General features: G+C 47.2%; 1 protein-coding gene across 4 annotated transcripts in view; it reads right to left on the bottom strand.

The window, feature by feature from the left end:
• TEK (TEK receptor tyrosine kinase) overlaps nucleotides 1-15,388 on the bottom strand; it is a 194,271-nt gene extending 178,883 nt beyond the window's left edge. For 2 of the 4 annotated variants that reach the window (XM_073667279.1, XM_073667289.1), the window contains exon 1: nucleotides 13,453-13,683. In XM_073667279.1, coding sequence (XP_073523380.1) covers nucleotides 13,453-13,504 — 52 coding nt within the window. In that variant the 5' untranslated portion in view covers nucleotides 13,505-13,683. Of the gene's footprint in view, nucleotides 1-13,452; nucleotides 13,684-14,695; nucleotides 14,776-15,090 lie in introns of those variants that run through there. The other 2 variants (XM_073667297.1, XM_073667306.1) reach the window with 2 other exon arrangements.
• Between the last annotated feature and the right edge of the window lie 5,912 nt (nucleotides 15,389-21,300).

Raw genomic sequence — 21,300 nt, 5'->3', positions numbered from 1 at the left:
TGTAAATAACATAGGGTACTTCGTTAACGCTATTTTGATCAAAAAGCCATCCCACCACGTCATGGTGTACCCATCAGCAGGGCCAGCGTCAGAACCCGGGCAAATGCCGGGGCCCTGAGCAGGCGGGGGGGCCCACTCACCGTCGGGCACCCCGCCGCGCTATGGGACCCGTGAGCGGTGCCGGTGTCAGCGCCCACTCCCCCTCGCTTGCTCAGGGCCCCGGCACAATACTTAACTCTTCCCGTGCCTCCGCAGCAGCTCCTGTCTCCTCTGCGGCTGCTGCACTGTGACGTCTCAGGTCAGAGGGTGCAGTGATGTCTTTCCACTGCGCTCTCTCCTGAGCCGTCACAGCGCAGAGCAGGAAGACGCCGGTGACGCTGGAGTCCAGAGCAGGGGCAGCAGGTGAGAAGTGAGGTGAGCATTTGATTTTTTTTTTTATTGTGTGGAGGCATGAGGCATTATATGGGGGGGGGGGTGAGGGTGTGTGACATCCTGCATGGGGCATTATAAGGGAGGGGGGTGTGACATCCTGTATGGGGCATTATAAGGGAGGGGGCGTGTGACATCCTGTAAGGGGCTTTATAAGGGAGGGGTGACATCCTGCATGGGGCATTATAAGGGAGGGGGGTGTGACATCCTGCATGGGGCATTATAAGGGAGGGGGGGTGTGACATCCTGCATGGGGCATTATAAGGGGGGGTGACATCCTGTATGGGGCATTATAAGGGAGGGGGGTTGACATCCTGCATGGCGCATTATAAGGGGGGTGACATCCTGCATGGGGCATTATAAGGGAGGGGGGTGTGTGACATCCTGCATGGGGCATTATAAGGGGGGTGACATCCTACATGGGGCATTATATGGGGGGGGGGACAGCCTGCGTGGGGTATTATGTGGGGCATTATGTGGGGGGAACAGCCTGCGTGGGGCATTATGTGATGTGGGGGGAACAGCCTGCATGAGGCATTATGTGGGGGGAACAGCCTGCATGAGGCATTTATGTGGGGGCACAGCCTGCATGGAGCATTATATGGGGGCCAGTATTCTGTATGGAGCGGTATATGGGGGCCAGTATCCTGCATGGAGCGTTATATGGTGGCCAGTATTCTGTATGGAGCGTTATATGGGGGCCAGTATTCTGTATGGAGCATTTTATGGGGGCCAGTATACTGTGTGGAGCGATTCGCCGGTTTCTGAGCTATTGTGGAATTTACAATAGATATCGCTCATGTAATGTAAGAAGTGAAATCTTTGGCATTGTACTATATATGACGCGCCCCCTGGGCCAGTGTTGTTGGGGATACCCGGAGCCGGATCAGATGGGGGTTGTAGTCTCCGAGTGGCTGTGACCCGGTCCGTGCCCAGGGTGTCAAGCTCAGTGTGTGGCAGTCCTTATGATGTTACTAGATGTTCTTTTGTGTCGACTACGCCACCCGTTGATTTGCGGTCAAAAGGCCGCCGCTGCAGCAGGGTCCACTGAGGCTGGTGATGTGTGTGCAGCTTAGGTAGTATAACCCCCAACGGGAGGGGTATAGCCTCAGGGGGTCAGCCGTGGAGGATGGTGGTTGTGAAGGTGCAGCAAGGAGACTCAGAGGCATAAAATGCAGTTCCATGGTTTTACTTACTGGTGTTGCTCGGGTCACTGTGTACAGCAGTGACCACCCAAGCCGTGCTGCGTCCACCAGGTCCTGGACTCGGTCAACTCCCAGGCAACTCCGGAGTGTGGTCCTGAGCTCCTTTCTGTCTCTCCCTTCTTCTGGCCGTTCCCACCAGGGATCCACCTAAGTCCGGCTCCCTCGGGCCTCTTGTTGGTCAAGCCTCCTCTGGGCTCCCTGACCCTATTCTTGGTCTGCCTTCCGGGTGGATTTAGTGGGTGATCGTGGCAGATCCTGCCCACGACCTCCGGTTCCTGGCTAAGGTGTGCTGTAGCCTCCGCCAGCTTGGGATCCGGTACCCTGTTGCCGACCCTTCACCCTATTAGCTCTCTTATGGGCTCTTGGGGTCCCCTCTGCGCCTCTGGGTCTCTCTCTCTTCTCCTCTGCTCTGCTTCTCAGGTTACACTCTGACAGACTGACGTCTCACAGACTGACAACTGACTGACTGACTGACCCTGATCTAAGATGGTTCCCACCTTATATACTCCCTCTATGTGTGAGCTCAGGTGACCAGCACCCAATGAGCTCCTAACTTTACCCAGGCTGCTCCCCCTATCTGCCCCTACACTACTGGGATGTTCCACCCCCCTCCCACTCCAGCCAGGAACAGACACTGTCGTACCTGCACATTTCTCTAGTGGGAGTACCATCGGTCTGTTCCTCGGAAATGGGATGTGTGTAGTGCATGCAGCCTACTAGCTCAGTTCCACACTCCATCCTTACCCGGGAGTGGAATATCACACCTCTGGGTTGAGGTGCAATACCCCTGTAGCAGCCGAATTCTCAGGGTGCTACATTCCCCCCTGGTAAATCACAGCACGTCCTCGGGCTGTAAAATATAAACATCCAAAACATACATTTTTTTTTTTTTTTTTTTCATAAACAAACATATAAAACATATAAAACATCATATACATCATCAGCAGCAATAAACTTTTCATATATAACATTCTTATTTCTGGTTCCTCCGGTCACGGTGCAACTTGTGACCGGGTAAAGTGCGACAGTCTCTCTTGGAATAAAACAGTTCCCTATAAAACCGGTAGGGGGCGCCTTAGGAAGCGCAACTATATACAAGGGGAATATGGCCGCTCTCAGTCCTCAGCCAGGTATTAGGGAGGAATGACCGCTCTCAGTCCTCGGTCAGTGGGAATAGGGACACACGGGTTTCAGTTCAATTGGCTGGTCCCAACGGGGACTATATTTTAACTAGAACAGTTCTGATACCCTGACGGGTAACTATGTACAGTCTCTTTACCGTACTTTAACGACGGCGTCCTCCTGCTCCTTCTTTAGATTCTTCAGACCCGTCCGGGTCCTCTTGCTCCTCCTCACACCGCAGCTCCTCCTCCGTCAGGCGATGCACATGGAGGGCGTAGGGTCCTTTGGCACACTTGTGCCGGGTGAAGGTGACCTCGTCCCCTACGTACAGGTCACGACCTCTGTGTCCCTCCGGCAGATGGCTTTCTACGTCTCTGCGGGTCACAAAGACGTCGCCGGGGGTCTGATGGTCTCTGATAAAGCCCCATCCGTGCTGCATGTTGAATTTTATCACAGTCCCGGTGGAAGGGGGACCATGAGCTGCACGGGGATTCCTCCTGGTCCGGCTCTTCTGCTCCGCGCTCCTTATCTGCGCTTGCTGTTCCCGGACCCGCCTCTCTCTCCGCTCCCTCTCGAAGACCTCGAGCTGCTGCCGGCAGCACTCTGCACGCTCTGCTGCGGCCGCCCGAGTCTCCTGAGTGAACCCCATGAGGTCTTCTCCGGTGGGGTCCCACTCAAACTGTGCCTCCTCCAGCGGGGGCGAGGTCCTCTTTACGGGCTTCGGAGCCGGAATCAGGGGCTCGCACATGGGCCTTGCTCTCTGGAGTTCCAGCTGAATGTACTCCTGGGGCCATACAAAGGGCTGCCCATCCGGGCACGTATGCTGGGCGAATAGATCTTCACCCAGGTGCGGCACTCTAGATGCTGAGGGCGCGTTGATGGTAGCGGCGCCCGGGTTAACCAGGCCTTGCGACCAGGCCTGGGGCACCTTAAAGGCAAAGGGCACCGTAAGAACGGCGGCGCCCTGGGTTATTCGGCCCTGCGACCAGGCCGGTGGCTCCGCGGAGGTAGGGGGCGCTGTTGGTATTGCGGCGCCCGGGGGTACTAGGCCTTGCGACCAGGCCGATGGTATTTCCTGTTTGGTCGCGCTCAGGGTCGAGGCGTGTGACGTCACAGGGGTCGCGGCCGCGGTTTCCGGTTGAGGCCTAGTCGGCGGCAGTGACGATGTAGCGACGGGCACGGCAGGGGGAATTTCGGGCTCTGCGACGGGGAGCTGGGGCAGGCGCGCGGTTTCCCGGCACGGGGTAGAGACGTCCCCTTTACCTGCCTCCGTCCGTTCGGCTCCCTTCTCGGCGCCGTCTCCTGCCTTCATTCCTCCTGCGCCATCCTCAGAGGCGGTCTGTCTCCTCGTCTCGGGCGGCGTGCTCCGCTGACGGGTGCCGGTCTGCTGGGCCATCTCTCGGCTCCACTCCGCCAACGTCTCTCGCTGCACCCGGGCCATCCTCCGTGCGAGGCCCTCCAGCGCGGTCTGTGCACACTCCCGGTCTCGGGGGAGCTGTGCTAGGATCTCCAGCAGGCCTTCTGGAGTGGCGACCTGCAACAGGCTCCTGACCACTGGGTCGGTGCTGCCTGACTCTCCCTCCATCTCCGGGTAGGCTTTCTCTGGACTCTCTTCCAGACGTCTCGTCTCCGGGTGCGCTCTCTCCAGACTGCTCCAGGCGACACCCATCTTTGCTCTCTTGTTCTGTCTCCGCCCACATTGAGGGTGGTCCCGGGGCAACTTAGTGATTGTCAGTTCCAGGGGCAGTTCTCTCACGCTGATGGACACTTCCAGCATCACAGTCTCTGTTGGTGGGCGTGGTTTCCGCTTTTGGCGCCATTCTTCGACCTGGCCCACGATGGGAGGTGGCCTTTTGCCACCCTCTGGCACGCCCATAATGGCGTCCGCTCTTCCAAGGCGGGAAATCTTCGGAAATGGCGGGAATCGTCTCCCAGTGGCGGGAAACTCCATGGATGGCGGGAAAAAGCTGCAAATGGCGGACAACCGGCGGGAAACGACCTGTGATGGGGTCCGTTGGCGGGGACCCTCCGGAACCGGCAGGAGACTTCTTTTTAAGGTAACGGTGTACTTTTCTTCAGGCACGCAGTACCCGGTTGTTGCGGGCACGTTATCCTGCCGACTACGCCAAAGTTGACGCGCCCCCTGGGCCAGTGTTGTTGGGGATACCCGGAGCCGGATCAGATGGGGGTTGTAGTCTCCGAGTGGCTGTGACCCGGTCCGTGCCCAGGGTGTCAAGCTCAGTGTGTGGCAGTCCTTATGATGTTACTAGATGTTCTTTTGTGTCGACTACGCCACCCGTTGATTTGCGGTCAAAAGGCCGCCGCTGCAGCAGGGTCCACTGAGGCTGGTGATGTGTGTGCAGCTTAGGTAGTATAACCCCCAACGGGAGGGGTATAGCCTCAGGGGGTCAGCCGTGGAGGATGGTGGTTGTGAAGGTGCAGCAAGGAGACTCAGAGGCATAAAATGCAGTTCCAGGGTTTTACTTACTGGTGTTGCTCGGGTCACTGTGTACAGCAGTGACCACCCAAGCCGTGCTGCGTCCACCAGGTCCTGGACTCGGTCAACTCCCAGGCAACTCCGGAGTGTGGTCCTGAGCTCCTTTCTGTCTCTCCCTTCTTCTGGCCGTTCCCACCAGGGATCCACCTAAGTCCGGCTCCCTCGGGCCTCTTGTTGGTCAAGCCTCCTCTGGGCTCCCTGACCCTATTCTTGGTCTGCCTTCCGGGTGGATTTAGTGGGTGATCGTGGCAGATCCTGCCCACGACCTCCGGTTCCTGGCTAAGGTGTGCTGTAGCCTCCGCCAGCTTGGGATCCGGTACCCTGTTGCCGACCCTTCACCCTATTAACTCTCTTATGGGCTCTTGGGGTCCCCTCTGCGCCTCTGGGTCTCTCTCTCTTCTCCTCTGCTCTGCTTCTCAGGTTACACTCTGACAGACTGACGTCTCACAGACTGACAACTGACTGACTGACTGACCCTGATCTAAGATGGTTCCCACCTTATATACTCCCTCTATGTGTGAGCTCAGGTGACCAGCACCCAATGAGCTCCTAACTTTACCCAGGCTGCTCCCCCTATCTGCCCCTACACTACTGGGATGTTCCACCCCCCTCCCACTCCAGCCAGGAACAGACACTGTCGTACCTGCACATTTCTCTAGTGGGAGTACCATCGGTCTGTTCCTCGGAAATGGGATGTGTGTAGTGCATGCAGCCTACTAGCTCAGTTCCACACTCCATCCTTACCCGGGAGTGGAATATCACACCTCTGGGTTGAGGTGCAATACCCCTGTAGCAGCCGAATCCTCAGGGTGCTACATATACACTGCTCAAAAAAATAAAGGGAACACTTAAACAACAGAATATAACTCCAAGTAAATCAAACTTCTGTGAAATCAAACTGTCCACTTAGGAAGCAACACTGATTGACAATCAATTTCACATGCTGTTGTGCAAATGGAATAGATAAACAATAGATGGAAATTATTGACAATTATCAAGACAACCTCAATAAAGGAGTGGTTCTGCAGGTGGGGACCACAGACCACATCTCAGTACCAATGCTTTCTAGCTGATGTTTTGGTCACTTTTGAATGTTGGTTGTGCTTTCACACTCATGGTAGCATGAGACGTATTCTACAACCCACAGAATTTGCTCAGGTAGTGCAGCTCATCCAAGATGGCACATCAATGCGAGCTGTGGCAAGAAGGTTTGCTGTGTCTGTCAGCATAGTGTCCAGAGGCTGGAGGTGCTACCAGGAGACAGGCCAGTACACCAGGAGATATAGAGGGGGACTTAGGAGGGCAACAACCCAGCAGCAGGACCACTACCTCCGCCTTTGGGCAAGGAGGAACAGGAGAAGCACTGCCAGAGCCCTGCAAAATGACCTCCAGCAGGCCACAAATGTGCATGTATCTGCTCAAACTGTTAGAAACCAACTCCATGAGGGTGGTATGAGGGCCCAACGTCCACAGATGGGGGTTGTGCTCACAGCGCAACACCGTGCAGGACACTTGGCATTTGCCACAGAACACCAGGATTGGCAAAGTCGCCACTGGCGCCATGTGCTCTTCACAGATGAAAGCAGGTTCACACTGAGCACATGTGACAGACGTGACAGAGTCTGGAGATGCCGTGGAGAGCGATCTGCTGCCTGCAACATCCTTCAGCATGACCGGTTTGGCAGTGGGTCAGTAATGGTGTGGGGTGGCATTTCTTTGGAGGACCGCACAGCCCTCCATGTGCTCGCCAGAGGTAGCCTGACTGCCATTAGGTACCGAGATGAGATCCTCAGACCCCTTGTGAGACCATATGCTGGTGCAGTTGGCCCTGGGCTCCTCCTAATGCAGGACAATGCCAGACCTCATGTGGCTGGAGTGTGTCAGCAGTTCCTGCAAGATGAAGGCATTGAAGCTATAGACTGGCCCGCCCGTTCCCCAGACCTGAATCCGATTGAGCACATCTGGGACATCATGTTTCGCTCCATCCACCAACGTGGAGGCCACACACAATACTGAGCCTCATTTTGACTTGTTTTAAGGACATTACATCAAAGTTGGATCAGCCTGTAGTGTGTTTCTCCACTTTAATTTTGGGGGTGACTCCAAATCCAAGCCTTGATTGGTTAATAAATTTGATTTCCATTGATGATTTTTGTGTGATTTTGTGGTCAGCACATTCAACTTTGTACAGAACAATGTATTCAATGAGAATATTACATTCATTCAGATCTAGGATGTGTTATTTGAGTGTTCCCTTTATTTTTTTGAGCAGTGTATATATTTCTCTGCGGTATCTGTGCATCATGTATCGTGGTATGTGTTAAAGGGGCCCACTGAGACTCTTTTGCCCAGGGCCCACAAAAACATGGGGCAGGCCCTGCCCATCGGGAAGGTCCTAACCTGTCTTTAGTATAAAACCTTACCATGTGTCAAACGACATCAATGTTAATAAGGGCAGAGCAGGACTGTTCTATTTACTTGCTATATATGCTCATTTTGTTTTTTTTCTTGGGTTTTGGAGGCTAGAAAGACCTACTGTTTAGTAGTAGAGTCTCTTAGTCTGATACCTTCTTTCTCTTCAGATGCCTCATCCTAAAAGGAACATCTTGAACATCTTTATCAACCCAGAAATACTCTAACTCAGCCCAACAGTTTCTCCGACTGTGGGCTTCAGAGAAAACCAGTCCAGGAAGGAATGACAGGCTCCACTTCCAAACCTGCCCATCATTTCATAATAATCCAGGCCTGAAAGCAGGAATTACCAAAAACTCTTAGGAAAATGCAGTTTGCTAGAAACAGCCCATCTTTGCTAGATGCCTCATACTTCCCTGCATGATATATATACTTCCTAGGACCTAGTACACAATGAGGAATCTTTGCAAAATACAGCAATCCCCCAACTACATGTTCTGTCACTGTCTTGCAATATATATACAGTATAGCTATATGAAGAACACCAAATGGAAAATACAGTCCGGATTGCCAAGTGTTGATAGATGTTTCAGTGGTGGGAAACATTGGAAAGGTTATATTCTTATTAACATTCTAGAGTTTTACAAAAAAATGTATTTCTTCCCCAAATGAATTAGAGATTGTCTTATGAAGACAACTGATTTCAATGTCTCTTATTAGAACATACAGTATGGGTATCACCGAGCATGGGTTAGCAGAGCGGAGAGCCACTAATAATAATGAGTAGTTTCTACTCTTTAGCTATGTCTTACATGGTCACTTATTGATCAATGGGCGTGTGAGCCCAGCTACAACTTCCATTGGCATTATCAGTGGTTTCAGAATCTGGACATGCTATTCTCAGTCTGAGACAATCTTTTTAACTTCTATAATAATAGTTATTTTCTTATACCAGGGTTTTACTGAATCTAAAATCATGTTACCCTATTAATATGACAAAGTGATTGTATACAGTTGAAACCAGAAGTTTACATGCACTATATAAAAAGTCACATATGCATGTTTTTCTCAATATCTGACATGAAATCAGAATAAACCTTTCCAGTTTTAGGTCAATTAGGATTATCATAATTTGTAATATTTGCCAAATGTCAGAATAATGAGAGAGAGAGAGAGAGAGAATGTTTTAAGGCATTTTTATTACTTACTGCAAAGTCAAAAGTTTACATACACTAAGATTACTATGCCTTTAAACAATTCTGGACTGCCCATATGATGATGTCATGTGTTTGGAAGCTTCTGATAGTTTTTTTGGCAACATCTGAGTTAATTAGAGACACACCTGTGGATGTATTTTAATGCACACCTGAAACACACTGCTTCTTTGTGTAGCATCATGGCAAAGTGTAAAGAAATCAGCGAAGATATTAGGATAGAATTGTGGACTTGCAAAAGTCTGGCTCATCCTTTGGTACAATTTCAAGATACCTGAAGGTGCCTCATTCATCTGTACAAACAATTATACGCAAGTACAAGCAAGATGGGAATGTCCAGCCATCATACCGCTCAGGAAGGAGACGGGTTCCGTGTCCCAGAGATGAACGTGCTTTGGTCTGACATGTGCATATCAACCCAAGGACAAAAGCAAAAGACCTTGTGAAGATGATAGTGGAAGCTGGTAAGATTGTGTTAATATCCACAGTGTAATGAGTACTGTATCAACATGGGCTGAAAGGCCACTCTGCCAGGAAGAAGCCATTACTCCAAAAGAAACATAAAAAAGCCAGATTAATGTTTGCAAATGCACACAGAAACAAAGACCTTAATTTTTGGAGACACGTCCTGTGGTCTGATGAAACTAAAATTTAACTTTTTGGGCATAATGACCATCGTTACGTTTGGAGGAAAAAGGGAGAAGCTTGGAAGCCTAAGAATACCATCCCAACTGTGAAACACCAAGTTACACCAGTTTTGTGTTTTCTATATGTACATATATACACTGCTCAAAAAAATGAAGGGAACACTCAAATAACACATCCTAGATCTGAATGAATGAAATATTCTCATTGAATACTTTGTTCTGTACAAAGTTGAATGTGCTGACAACAAAATCACACAAAAATCATCAATGGAAATCAAATTTATTAACCAATGGAGGCCTGGATTTGGAGTCAATCCCAAAATTAAAGTGGAAAAACACACTACAGGCTGATCCAACTTTGATGTAATGTCCTTAAAACAAGTCAAAATGAGGCTCAGTATTGTGTGTGGCCTCCATGTGCCTGTATGACCTCCCTACAACGCCTGGGCATGCTCCTGATGATGTTGAGGATGGTCTCCTGTGGGATCTCCTCCCAGACCTCGACTAAAGCATCCGCCAACTCCTGGACAGTCTGTGGTGCAACGTGACGTTGGTGGATGGAGCGAGACATGATGTCCCAGATGTGCTCAATCGGATTCAGGTCTGGGGAACGGGCGGGCCAGTCCATAGCTTCAATGCCTTCATCTTGCAGGAACTGCTGACACACTCCAGCCACATGAGGTCTGGCATTGTCCTGCATTAAGAGGAACCCAGGGCCAACCGCTCCAGCATATGGTCTCACAAGGGTTCTGAGGATCTCCTCTCTGTACCCAGTAGCAGTCAGGCTACCTCTAGCGAGCACATGGAGGGCTGTGCGGCCCTCCAAAGAAATGCCACACCACACCATTACTGACCCACTGCCAAACCGGTCATGCTGAAGGATGTTGCAGGCAGCAGATCGCTCTCCACGGCGTCTCCAGACTCTGTCACGTCTGTCACATGTGCTCAGTGTGAACCGGCTTTCATCTGTGAAGAGCACAGGGCACCAGTGGCGACTTTGCCAATCCTGGTGTTCTGTGGCAAATGCCAAGCGTCCTGCACGGTGTTGGGCTGTGAGCACAACCCCCATCTGTGGACGTCGGGCCCTCATACCACCATCATGGAGTCAGTTTCTAACAGTTTGTGCAAGCAAATGCACATTTGTGCCCTGCTGGAGGTCATTATGCAGGGCTCTTGCAGTGCTCCTCCTTGCACAAAGGCAGAGGTAGTGGTCCTGCTGCTGGGTTGTTGTCCACCTACGGCCCCCTCCACGTCTCCTGGCATACTGGCCTGTCTCCTGGTAGCGCCCCCAGCCTCTGGACACTATGCTGACAGACACAGCAAACCTTCTTACCACAGCTCGCATTGATGTGCCATCCTGGATAAGCTGCACTACCTGAGCAACTTCTGTGGGTTGTAGAGTCCGTCTCATGAAACCATGAGTGTGAAAGCACAACCAACATTCAAAAGTGACCAAAACATCAGCCAGAAAGCATTGGTACTGAGATGTGGTCTGTGGTCCCCACCTGCAGAACCACTCCTTTATTGAGGGTGTCTTGATAATTGCCAATAATTTCCATCTATTGTCTATTCCATTTGCACAACAGCATGTGAAATTGATTGTCAATCAGTTTTGCTTCCTAAGTGAACAGTTTGATTTCACAGAAGTTTGATTTACTTGGAGTTATATTCTGTTGTTTAAGGGTATGTGCACACGATGCAGAAATGAAGCAGAAAATTTCTGCATCATTTCTGCATCTCCCTGGCAGAAAAAACGCATGCAGATTGTGCATGCGTTTTTCCTGCAGAATACATGCGGATCCACATGCAGATTCACATGCGTTTCCGCATGCAGATTGACAAGCGCTTTCCAGGCGATGTTAGCATCACCTGGAAAGTGCTTGATAACTAGGTCACACTATATAAATCCATGCAAACAGCATGGATTTATACAGTGTGAACCGAGAGAGTGTATATACTTACCTCCGATGGCCCGCGCTGTCCTGCTCAATCTGTTCTCCCTCGCCGGCAACTTTGAATTGAAAGACCTGCCGACGTCAGCGTCACGTGACCCGTCACATGACTCTGACGTCACCGCAGGTCCTACAACTCACTGCAAGTGCCGGGAACCAAGCGGGAGCGCTGTGTGGGCCGACAGATGGTAAGAATACATTTATTTTTTATTTTATTCTTGTTTTACAGCTTTTTTAATGGTACCTGGGTGTGGATGAGACTCTCCTCTCCTCCACACTCGGGTACCATCCGCACATTAGAACACACCAATTACGCAAGTACAAATGCTGTCTTGCGGAATTGGCGCGTTCTAATGCAAGTCAATGGCGGCGAAATCGCCGCGTTTCCGCAAAATTAATTGACATGCTGCGGATTTTTGACCGCAGCGTTAACGCTGCGGAAAAATCCGCATCATGGGCACAGCACATGCGGATTTCCATTGGGGAACATTGCTTCCCTTCTACCATGCATTTTTCATGCGTTTCCGCGGCGTTTACGCAACTGCAAAAACGCCGCGGAAACGCATGAAATACGCATCGTGTGAACACAGCCTTAGTGTTCCCTTTATTTTATATATATAAACAAACATACACACACACATACACACACACACACACACACACACACACATAAAACCATGGTCGAGGGATATGCAAAAATTATGTGAACTCTCATGACATATTACTCATGACATTATTCTTGGTAATGAAGATGCACTAGTCACGGTGTGGTGGGTAATAAAGAAGCTATGACAACGTTTTTAGAACCTAATAAACATTTACATACTTGCAGTCATTTTTGGGTGGTGGTTACAGCAACACAGTTCATCAGCTCAGCGGTTACAATTCAACACGAGGTACACAAGTTTAATGGCTCTCTCAAAGAGGCACAAACTTATGGTCTTAGTTGAATCGTGCACATCACTGCATCAGTGCATTCCCCTAGAAATTGATATGGGTTCGAAGACTCTTGTCTCCAATCTGCTAGGCCTTACAATCAGCAATACTTGGAAGGCCTCCTAAAAAGCCTACCAGCACAGAGTCTTCTGCTTCAACCTTCTCATCCCAAGACAACTATGAGAGCCTCCACCAGCATTGCATAAAAACAAAAACTTTCCCAGACATATCCTCTACATAACAGGAGACTACTACCATGCTTGAAGGAGCCACATTATAAATATATTATATTTATACACTCTATATATGTATCAAAATGCAGCTTGTGCAAGTGAAGTTGCTGAGAACCCTTGAACCATTTCCCGGCTCATGAGTCAAGTTTCATAAATATAATATTTCATTTTCTATAACATTTCATGTGGTTTGACACAATATGTATTATGTTTCTCAAGGCCAAAACAAAAAATCCACAAATCCAGTGTGGTTGGTACAAACTAGCTTTTTTGAAGATACAATAACAGGATATATATTGCTCATCATGACTTGGAGTTTTGCAGTGGACTCCAAAGCAGTCCAGCATGATATCACCAGGTTGTTCCCACTGCTGGAGGGAATGCGTTAATGTAAAGTTATTTAAGTGATTGCAATTCACTAATACTTTTCTAAAGCCCCTCATACACATTATGTGGTTCAGCTGATCGTTCGGCCAGCAGTTATCTCGCCCGACTACCACACACAGGTGGACACGTTCTGTATGGCGGCTTTAAGCATAACATACAAAATACAATATCAGGGGGAACTTGCATTAAACATAATTAAAATCCATGTACTATGCAAGAAAGTCTACAAACTTTTAACTGTTGATAATTAACCTACACTAGGCAAATGTGATGCCTCTGTGTAAGCTAGTAATTATAGTAAACCTTTCTAAAGTTACTTTTGATGCCTATTCACTTAGTATTATAACCGTCTTGGTATAGAGAAGACAAACCATGCTCCACAATCTCATATATTAGGGAGTTATCTGGATTTTCTTACCTGAAATCATGAGTTGCGAAATGCAGACAACAAAAAATGCTAAAAAATCCATGCTTTCCAAAATATATCCATCCAATTGCCACAAGAATTCATAGAGTTGGTGCAAGTCACATAATGCTTCTCCCTGACTGTTTTGTGCGGTGTTGCTCTAGCATACCCTAGTTTCTCTCTGCTTTCCCATGGACACTGGTATACTACTGTCTCGCTGCTGTCTAAGCACTGGGAGTTAAAGTTCCTTTTTCCTGTTTCCTTTCTAGATTAGGATGTGAAAGGCAGGATCTTTAAGGTATTTTGTACCAGCAGCATTTTAAAACATAGAAAAAATAAACTCAGGAGAGGAATCCAGAGTAAGGGAGACTAGTGGGTATTAATCAACCTTAATAAGTGACTGAGATGTTTTTCATATAATACAAATTTGTACTCATTGTAACATCGTAATGAGGTGATCCATTGTAATATCCTTGATGGATATGCGAGAAAATGTTGTCAAACTGCAGTAGGTCCTATATTAATATAGATGCCAACTGAGTTAGAGAAGATTGTTTCCTACATAGTTGCAGAAAGTACTACAAAACGATTATGTTTACAAATGGTACAATTGAGAATCTTTAGAAAGGGGCAAACATATAAAGATAACATAGGCATTCGGCTTGTTAGATACCTTTATCAGCGCTGTGTAATGTATCACAACCTGCTGAAGATGCAGCACAGAATCTAAGAATTAAGCCAGTATGATGGCTCCACAGCCCCTTACAGACAGTATGATGGCCCAACAACTCCCTACATACAGTATAATGTCCCCACAGCCGCCTACATACAGTATAGCTCAAAACATCTCCATACCCAGTGTAATTGATCCACAATGCCCCTATATACAGTTTGATAGGCCCACAGCTCCCTACATACAGTATGATGGCACCACAGTCCCGTATATACAGACTGATGGTCCCACAACTCCCTACATAAATATGATTGCTCCAAAGCTCTCAACCTACAGTATGATGGAACCACAATTCCCCTACATACAGTATGATGACCCAAGAGCTCCCTACAAACAATATGATGGCTGCACAGCTCCCTATGTACAGTGTTAAGCCACCACACACTACATAACAGAATGAGGCCACCACAGTCCCTACATACAGAATGATGGCCACCACAGCCCCTACCTACAGTATGATGGCCCACAATTCCCCGATCCATAGTAAAATGCCTGCATTTCCCGCACCCCCATAGCGCTTACCTCCTGCTGTGTGGCTCATCTTCAGTCTGGCCCTGTTGCTTGGAGAGGCTCTCCGGTGGCTATAGGCAGCATCAGGTGGGCTGTGTAACATCATTCAGCAGATAAAAAACCCGGAGGAACAACGAGTATATATGGCATAAAATAGATTTTTTATTCGTAATATATTTAATACATATGTAAACATTCATTCAAATATTCAATCACAAAGTTTATATCTTAATAAGAAAAAAGTGCAGTGTGCTGGGAAGAAAAGCTGCATCACCCTGACATATATCCCCCAGTAGTATTTATTTCAGCAGAGCTAAAAAGTGTGAGACCAGCTGAAGACTAAAGTGGCAATCATGAGATAATATAAGTCAATACTGCATTATATAGATCAAGTAGGCACTACTTACCACTAAGTGTGATGGGGGAGAATGTGGGGGACTGCAGAGGATAGTATCCCGGCAAAAACAGAGCCCCGATGAGCGTTTCGCAGCTAAAGCTGCTGGCTTTCTCAAGAGGCGTGCTCAGGACTATGTAGCAGGACCTTATATACACCCTCCCGCAGGTCACATGACAAAATTGCGGTCATGTGATCGGAAGGTCCTTTGCAGTGAGTGCTCCATGGCTGTCGTCTGGTCCCCGGCGTCCCACGGCACGAGCACCAGCTGTCAGACGGTAGAGCGCACCCAGAAGCGCGGTGACGCACATACCGGAAGTGCGCGGCCGAGAAGAGACAGCCGGGCGCGGGTCAGGTAACCGGGGAACCACGGCGCATGCGCGCCGCACTATGTACTGCAAGGTGGATCAGAATGTCAAAAGGGAGAATAAACATATGGGGACATTCAAATATCATAAAGAGCCAGTAGTATTACTACATATCTGATATAACATGTCTATCTATGGTACAATACTCATGTACAGTACAGACCAAAAGTTTGGACACACCTTCTCATTTAAAGATTTTTCTGTATTTTCATGACTATGAAAATTGTACATTCACACTGAAGGCATCAAAACTATGAATTAACACATGTGGAATTATATACTTAACAAAAAAGTGTGAAACAACTGAAAATATCTCATATTCTAGGTCCTTCAAAGTAGCCACCTTTTGCTTTGATGACTGCTTTGCACACTCTTGGCATTCTCTTGATGAGCTTCAAGAGGTAGTCACCGGAAATGGTCTTCCAACAATCTGGAAGGAGTTTCCAGAGATACTTAGCACTTGTTGGCCCTTTTGCCTTCATTCTGCGGTCCAGCTCACCCCAAACCATCTCGATTGGGTTCAGGTCTGGTGACTGTGGAGGCCAGGTCACCTGCCGTAGCACCCCATCACTCTCCTTCTTGGTCAAATAGCCCTTACACAGCCTGGAGGTGTGTTTGGGGTCATTGTCCTGTTGAAAAATAAATGATGGTCCAACTAAACACAAACCGGATGGAATAGCATGCCGCTGCAAGATGCTGTGGTAGCCATGCTGGTTCAGTATGTCTTCAATTTTGAATAAATCCCCAACAGTGTCACCAGCAAAGCACCCCCACACCTCCTCCTCCATGCTTCACGGTGGGAACCAGGCATGTAGCGTCCATTCGTTCACCTTTTCTGCGTCGCACAAAGACACGGTGGTTGGAACCAAAGATATCAAATTTGGACTCATCAGACCAAAGCACAGATTTCCACTGGTCTGATATCCATTCCTTGTGTTCTTTAGCCCAAACAAGTCTCTTCTGCTTGTTGCCTGTCCTTAGCAGTGGTTTCCTAGCAGCTATTTTACCATGAAGGCCTGCTACACAAAGTCTCCTCTTAACAGTTGTTGTCTGCTGCTAGAACTCTGTGTGGCATTGACCTGGTCTCTAATCTGAGCTGCTGTTAACCTGCGATTTCTGAGGCTGGTGACTCAGATAAACTTATCCTCAGAAGCAGAGGTGACTCTTGGTCTTCCTTTCCTGGGGTGGTCCTCATGTGAGCCAGTTTCTTTGTAGTGCTTGATGGTTTTTGCAACTGCACTTGGGGACACTTTCAAAGTTTGCCCAATTTTTCGGACTGACTGACCTTCATTTCTTAAAGTAATGATGGCCACTCGTTTTTCTTTACTTAGAATTTGTATTATGGCAAGAAAAATCTGCTAACAGTCTATTCAGTAGGACTATCAGCTGTGTATCCACCTGAATTCTGCACAACACAACTGATGGTCCCAACCCCATTTATAAGGCAAGAAATCCCACTTATTAAATCTGACAGGGCACACCTGTGAAGTGAAAACCATTTCCGGTCACTACCTCTTGAAGCTCATCAAGAGAATGCCAAGAGTGTGCAAAGCAGTCATCAAAGCAAAAGGTGGCTACTTTGAAGAACCTAGAATATAAGACATTTTCAGTTGTTTCACACTTTTTTGTTAAGTATATAATTCCACATGTGTTAATTCATAGTTTTGATGCCTTCAGTGTGAATGTACAATTTTCAAAGTCATGACAATACAGAAAAATCTTTAAATGAGGTGTGTCCAAACTTTTGGTCTGTACTGTATATCTCCATACTGCTTCTTCTATGTGCAATAGAGTAGCAATCTGCTTTATATTACTACATTCAGGACCAGAGCCAGCGCATTGCTGAATGACCCCGATAGTCCGCATGTACAGAAATGAAGTCTTGATGCCCGTATACTATTTATATGCAAATGCATCCCCTAATTGTGGATACTGAGCCGCTTGGATATAGTATGTTCATCTACAATACAGCCCTGGCTAAATCCACACTCATGGTAACTATAAGTTTTATATTATCATACTATTTAAAGCACACATACCCCTGGTGAAGTAACTATAGGTGGCATTATGCTCGCCGAAAGGGTTAACACAACATACTCGCTCATCACTATTTGCTAATTATGTTGATTTACAATAGCCCCCTGTGATACCAACTATGTAAATTGATTAGCTGAAACAATGAGACCCGATTAAGACCTGCACCTTTACCTCTAACCCTGACCTGTGATTGATGACCTTATGTAAATATATACAGGGATGTCTGTGGTGCTGCAAGCTGAATCAAGGAGAATCAGAAAGACTTTACAAGGAGACTGAGAGACATCCTTCAGGACAGTAGATGGATAGCATGGCGGCTCCATGCAAAGAGACACAGATTTGGATTCTACATGATTCTGGTCTAAAGGTATCGGCCCTTTATGGAAAGATACGGATCTGCTCCATTAACCATCAGAGAGCCCATGGATACATTTGGGGAGACCAGGTTGGGACGATGGTCACTTGACCCCATGGATATGTTGTTTGGGGTTGCTAGGAGGGACCCATTGGTCGCCTGGAACCCATGGAGACATTCGGAGAAGCCAGATTGGGACCAGCCGGTCATCGGGCCCCATGGAAACTCTCGGAGAGACCAGGGTGGGACCCTCGGGTCTCCTGGCCTTGTACCTCGATGGACAGCTAGCTTTCTAAGCTTGCCACTATCTTCTCTCTGTGGGGGCCCGCCAGAAGCGGGGGGCCACTGTTTGAGGTAGTTGGCCCTGGAAGTCCCAAAGTCGCAGCTGTTCTATCCCAGGCAGGCAGAGCGAAAGTGTGAGACTGTGTAATGTTGTGCCATCTTGGGTATTTGCTGAGACTGTTCTGTTTATTGTCCACTTTGTGGTTCAATAAAGTATTGCCACGCTGTTTCAACCCTCACCCTGTGTTGTCTGAGTGGTGTTATGCTCACGGAAGACCCCGGGTCTTCACAGTATGTAATAAATAAGTCAGATGTGCTACTGGTGTGTGGACCTGTTACTACAACTACAGTAGTGTTCAAAAAATAGCAGTTCAGTATGACTAACCAGATTAATCACTGTTTTTGTTATAAATTATATTACCACATGTTAAACAATTTACCAGTTGGTGCAGTAGATTCTAAGAAAACCAACAGACTCAGCATTCATGATCTGCATGTTTTTGAGTCTGTGTATTTGAATAATTAATTGAAAGGGGGTGTGTTCAAAATAATAGCAGTGTGGAGTTCAATTAGTTAGGTCAATCATTCTGTGAAGAAACAGGTGTGAATCAGGTGGCCCTTATTTAAGGGTGAAGCCAGCACATGTTGTACGTGCATTTCTCCTTGAAAGCATGAGAAATATGGGTCGTTCGAGACATTGTTCAGAACAGCGCACTTTGATTAAAAAGGTGATTGGAGAGGGTAAAACTTGTAAAGAAGTGCAGACAATGATAGGCTATTCAGCTAAAATTATCTCCAATGCTTTAAAATGGAAAGCAAAACCAGAGAGACATGGAAAAAAAACGGAAGACTAGCATACGAATGGATGGAAGAATAGCTAGGATGGCAAAGGCTCAGCCAATGATCAGCTCCAGGATGATCAAAGACGATCTCAAATTACCTGTGAGTACTGTGACAGTTAGAAGACGCCTGTGTGAAACTAATCTCTTAGCAAGAAGCCCCCACAAAGTCCCACTCTTAAGAAAAAGACATGTACTGAAGAGGATACAATTTGCCAAAGAACACATCAACTAGCCTAAAGAGAAATGGAGAAATATTTTGTGGACTGATGAAAGTAAAATTGTTCTTTTTGGGTCCAAGGGCCACAGACAGTTCGTCAGACGAACCCCAAACTCTGCACTCAAGCCACAGTACACTCTGAAGGCATGGTGGTGCAAGCATCATGACATGGCCATATAGCAGCAATACGAGAAAAAGCTGGCACCATTCAAACCGCACACCCGCCCGGAGGATACATGGACTGGAGCCGGCCCACGCCATGAGAGACAGGTGTCAATCCGAAATGAAGATATCCTGAATGCAGCAAGAGGTAGATGAAAAAATAACTTTATTCCAAAAGCACACAATTAAAACATGGAGCTGAGGAAGCAGGGATCCTCATGGACAAAGGCCGTTTCGGGTGTCAGTAACGCTTCAACGGGTCCAGGTTCACTGGTTCGTCAGGTTGGACTAATGAAAGTAAAATTGTTCTTTTTGGGTCCAAGGGCCACAGACAGTTTGTCAGATGACCCCCATACTCTGCGTTCAACCCACAGTACACTCTGAAGACAGTGAAGCATGGTGGTGCAAGCATCATGATATAGGCATGTTTCTCTTACTGTGGTGCCGGACCTTCTTATCGCATACCAGGGATCATGGACCAGTTTGCATATATTAAAATACTTGAAGAGGTTATGTTGCGTTACCCTGAAGGGGGTATGCCCTTGAAATGGGTGTTTCAACAAAACAATGACCCTAAACACACCAGTGAATGAGTAAAATCTTGGTTCCAGTACAACAAAATTGAGGTTATGGAGTAGCCAGCCCAATCCCCGGACCTTAATCCGATAGAACACTTGTGGGTTGACATCAAAAATGCTGTTTCTGAGGTAAAGCCAACAAATGCCAAAAAATTGTGGAATGTAGTCAAAGCATCCTGTGCTGGAATAATAGTTGACACGTGCCAGAAGTTGGTAGACTCTATGCAACATAGATGTGTAGAAGTTCTAAAAAACGGTGGGTATACAACTGAATATTAGGTTAGTGATTCACAGGAATGCTAAATGCTCAAAAAGAGAGTACATATTGTGATTTTGTAAATTGATTAGCTGATTTTGTAAAGACAAATGCAGGCATTGATATTTTTTAGAGCAGAGCAATGTTCATTTTTTGTTATTTTCTGTAAAGTAGTTAAAATTATATAGATTTCTATTCATGTTTTGAATTAGAAAACAGTGTGTAATGTTCCCAATGCATGGAAATAAAAACTACTATAAAGATTTTGTGCTTAAAGGGGTTTTCCCACGAACAAAAGGTCATTTTAAAAGTTGTCTGCGTCTGACCGTGTACAGAACATACCACAGCTCCTGGGCAGGGGAGGAAACAAAAGAGTATACAGACATTACAGCAGGGGATTGCAGAAGATTCATTTTGTGAGGTAAAACATTTCCCTGTCTGTTTTTAAACAATGTTTTACCTCACAAAATGAATCCTCTGCGATCCCCTGCTGTAATGTCTGTATACTCTTTTGATTCCTCCCCTGTCCAGGAGCTGTGGTATGTTCCGTACACGGTCAGACACAGACAATTATTAAAATTAACTTTTCTTCGTGGGAAAACCCCTTTAACTCATGTTTTTGAACACTACTTTATATGGTGGATGATTTCAGAAGAAATCAGTGGGCGACTGCCAGCACATAAATATAATCTATATTTATATGTAATACTTTCCACTAATATAACTTGAAAATATATGATTCCAAGATGGGGCATATCTTGAAGCAGCCAGGCTGACCACAGCCATAATGTCCAGATGTCACTTTTACAGTGTCAAATCACTCTCACCCACCCATATATATGGTTATGCTCCAATACCTCAGCATTTGGCAGACATGTAGTTACTGTAAGAGCTCAGCGTGCCATTATCTGTCCCTCCCTTTGTATTACAGCTCCTGTTCCTGAAATGCTCTGCTTCCTCTTCCTCCAGTGAGGAACTATCCCTGCCTGGTCCACTCCTTTTCCTGATATACACCCTCGTAGTGATGAGTCCAGTCATACCTCACGGCATCCACACCTAGCAGGCATCTTGCCAATTCAACCCGTCTCTTCACTTTTTGCTGAACACACATTATAGCAAGGCTGAG

The sequence above is a fragment of the Phyllobates terribilis genome, unplaced genomic scaffold, assembly GCF_046119375.1.
Source record: "Phyllobates terribilis strain yellow unplaced genomic scaffold, ASM4611937v1 Scaffold_1__5_contigs__length_1240528914, whole genome shotgun sequence".
NCBI classification, from domain to species: domain Eukaryota; kingdom Metazoa; phylum Chordata; class Amphibia; order Anura; family Dendrobatidae; genus Phyllobates; species Phyllobates terribilis.
The sequence above is the reverse complement of the archived record's forward strand: the minus strand, read 5'-3'. Positions and strand labels throughout refer to the sequence as shown.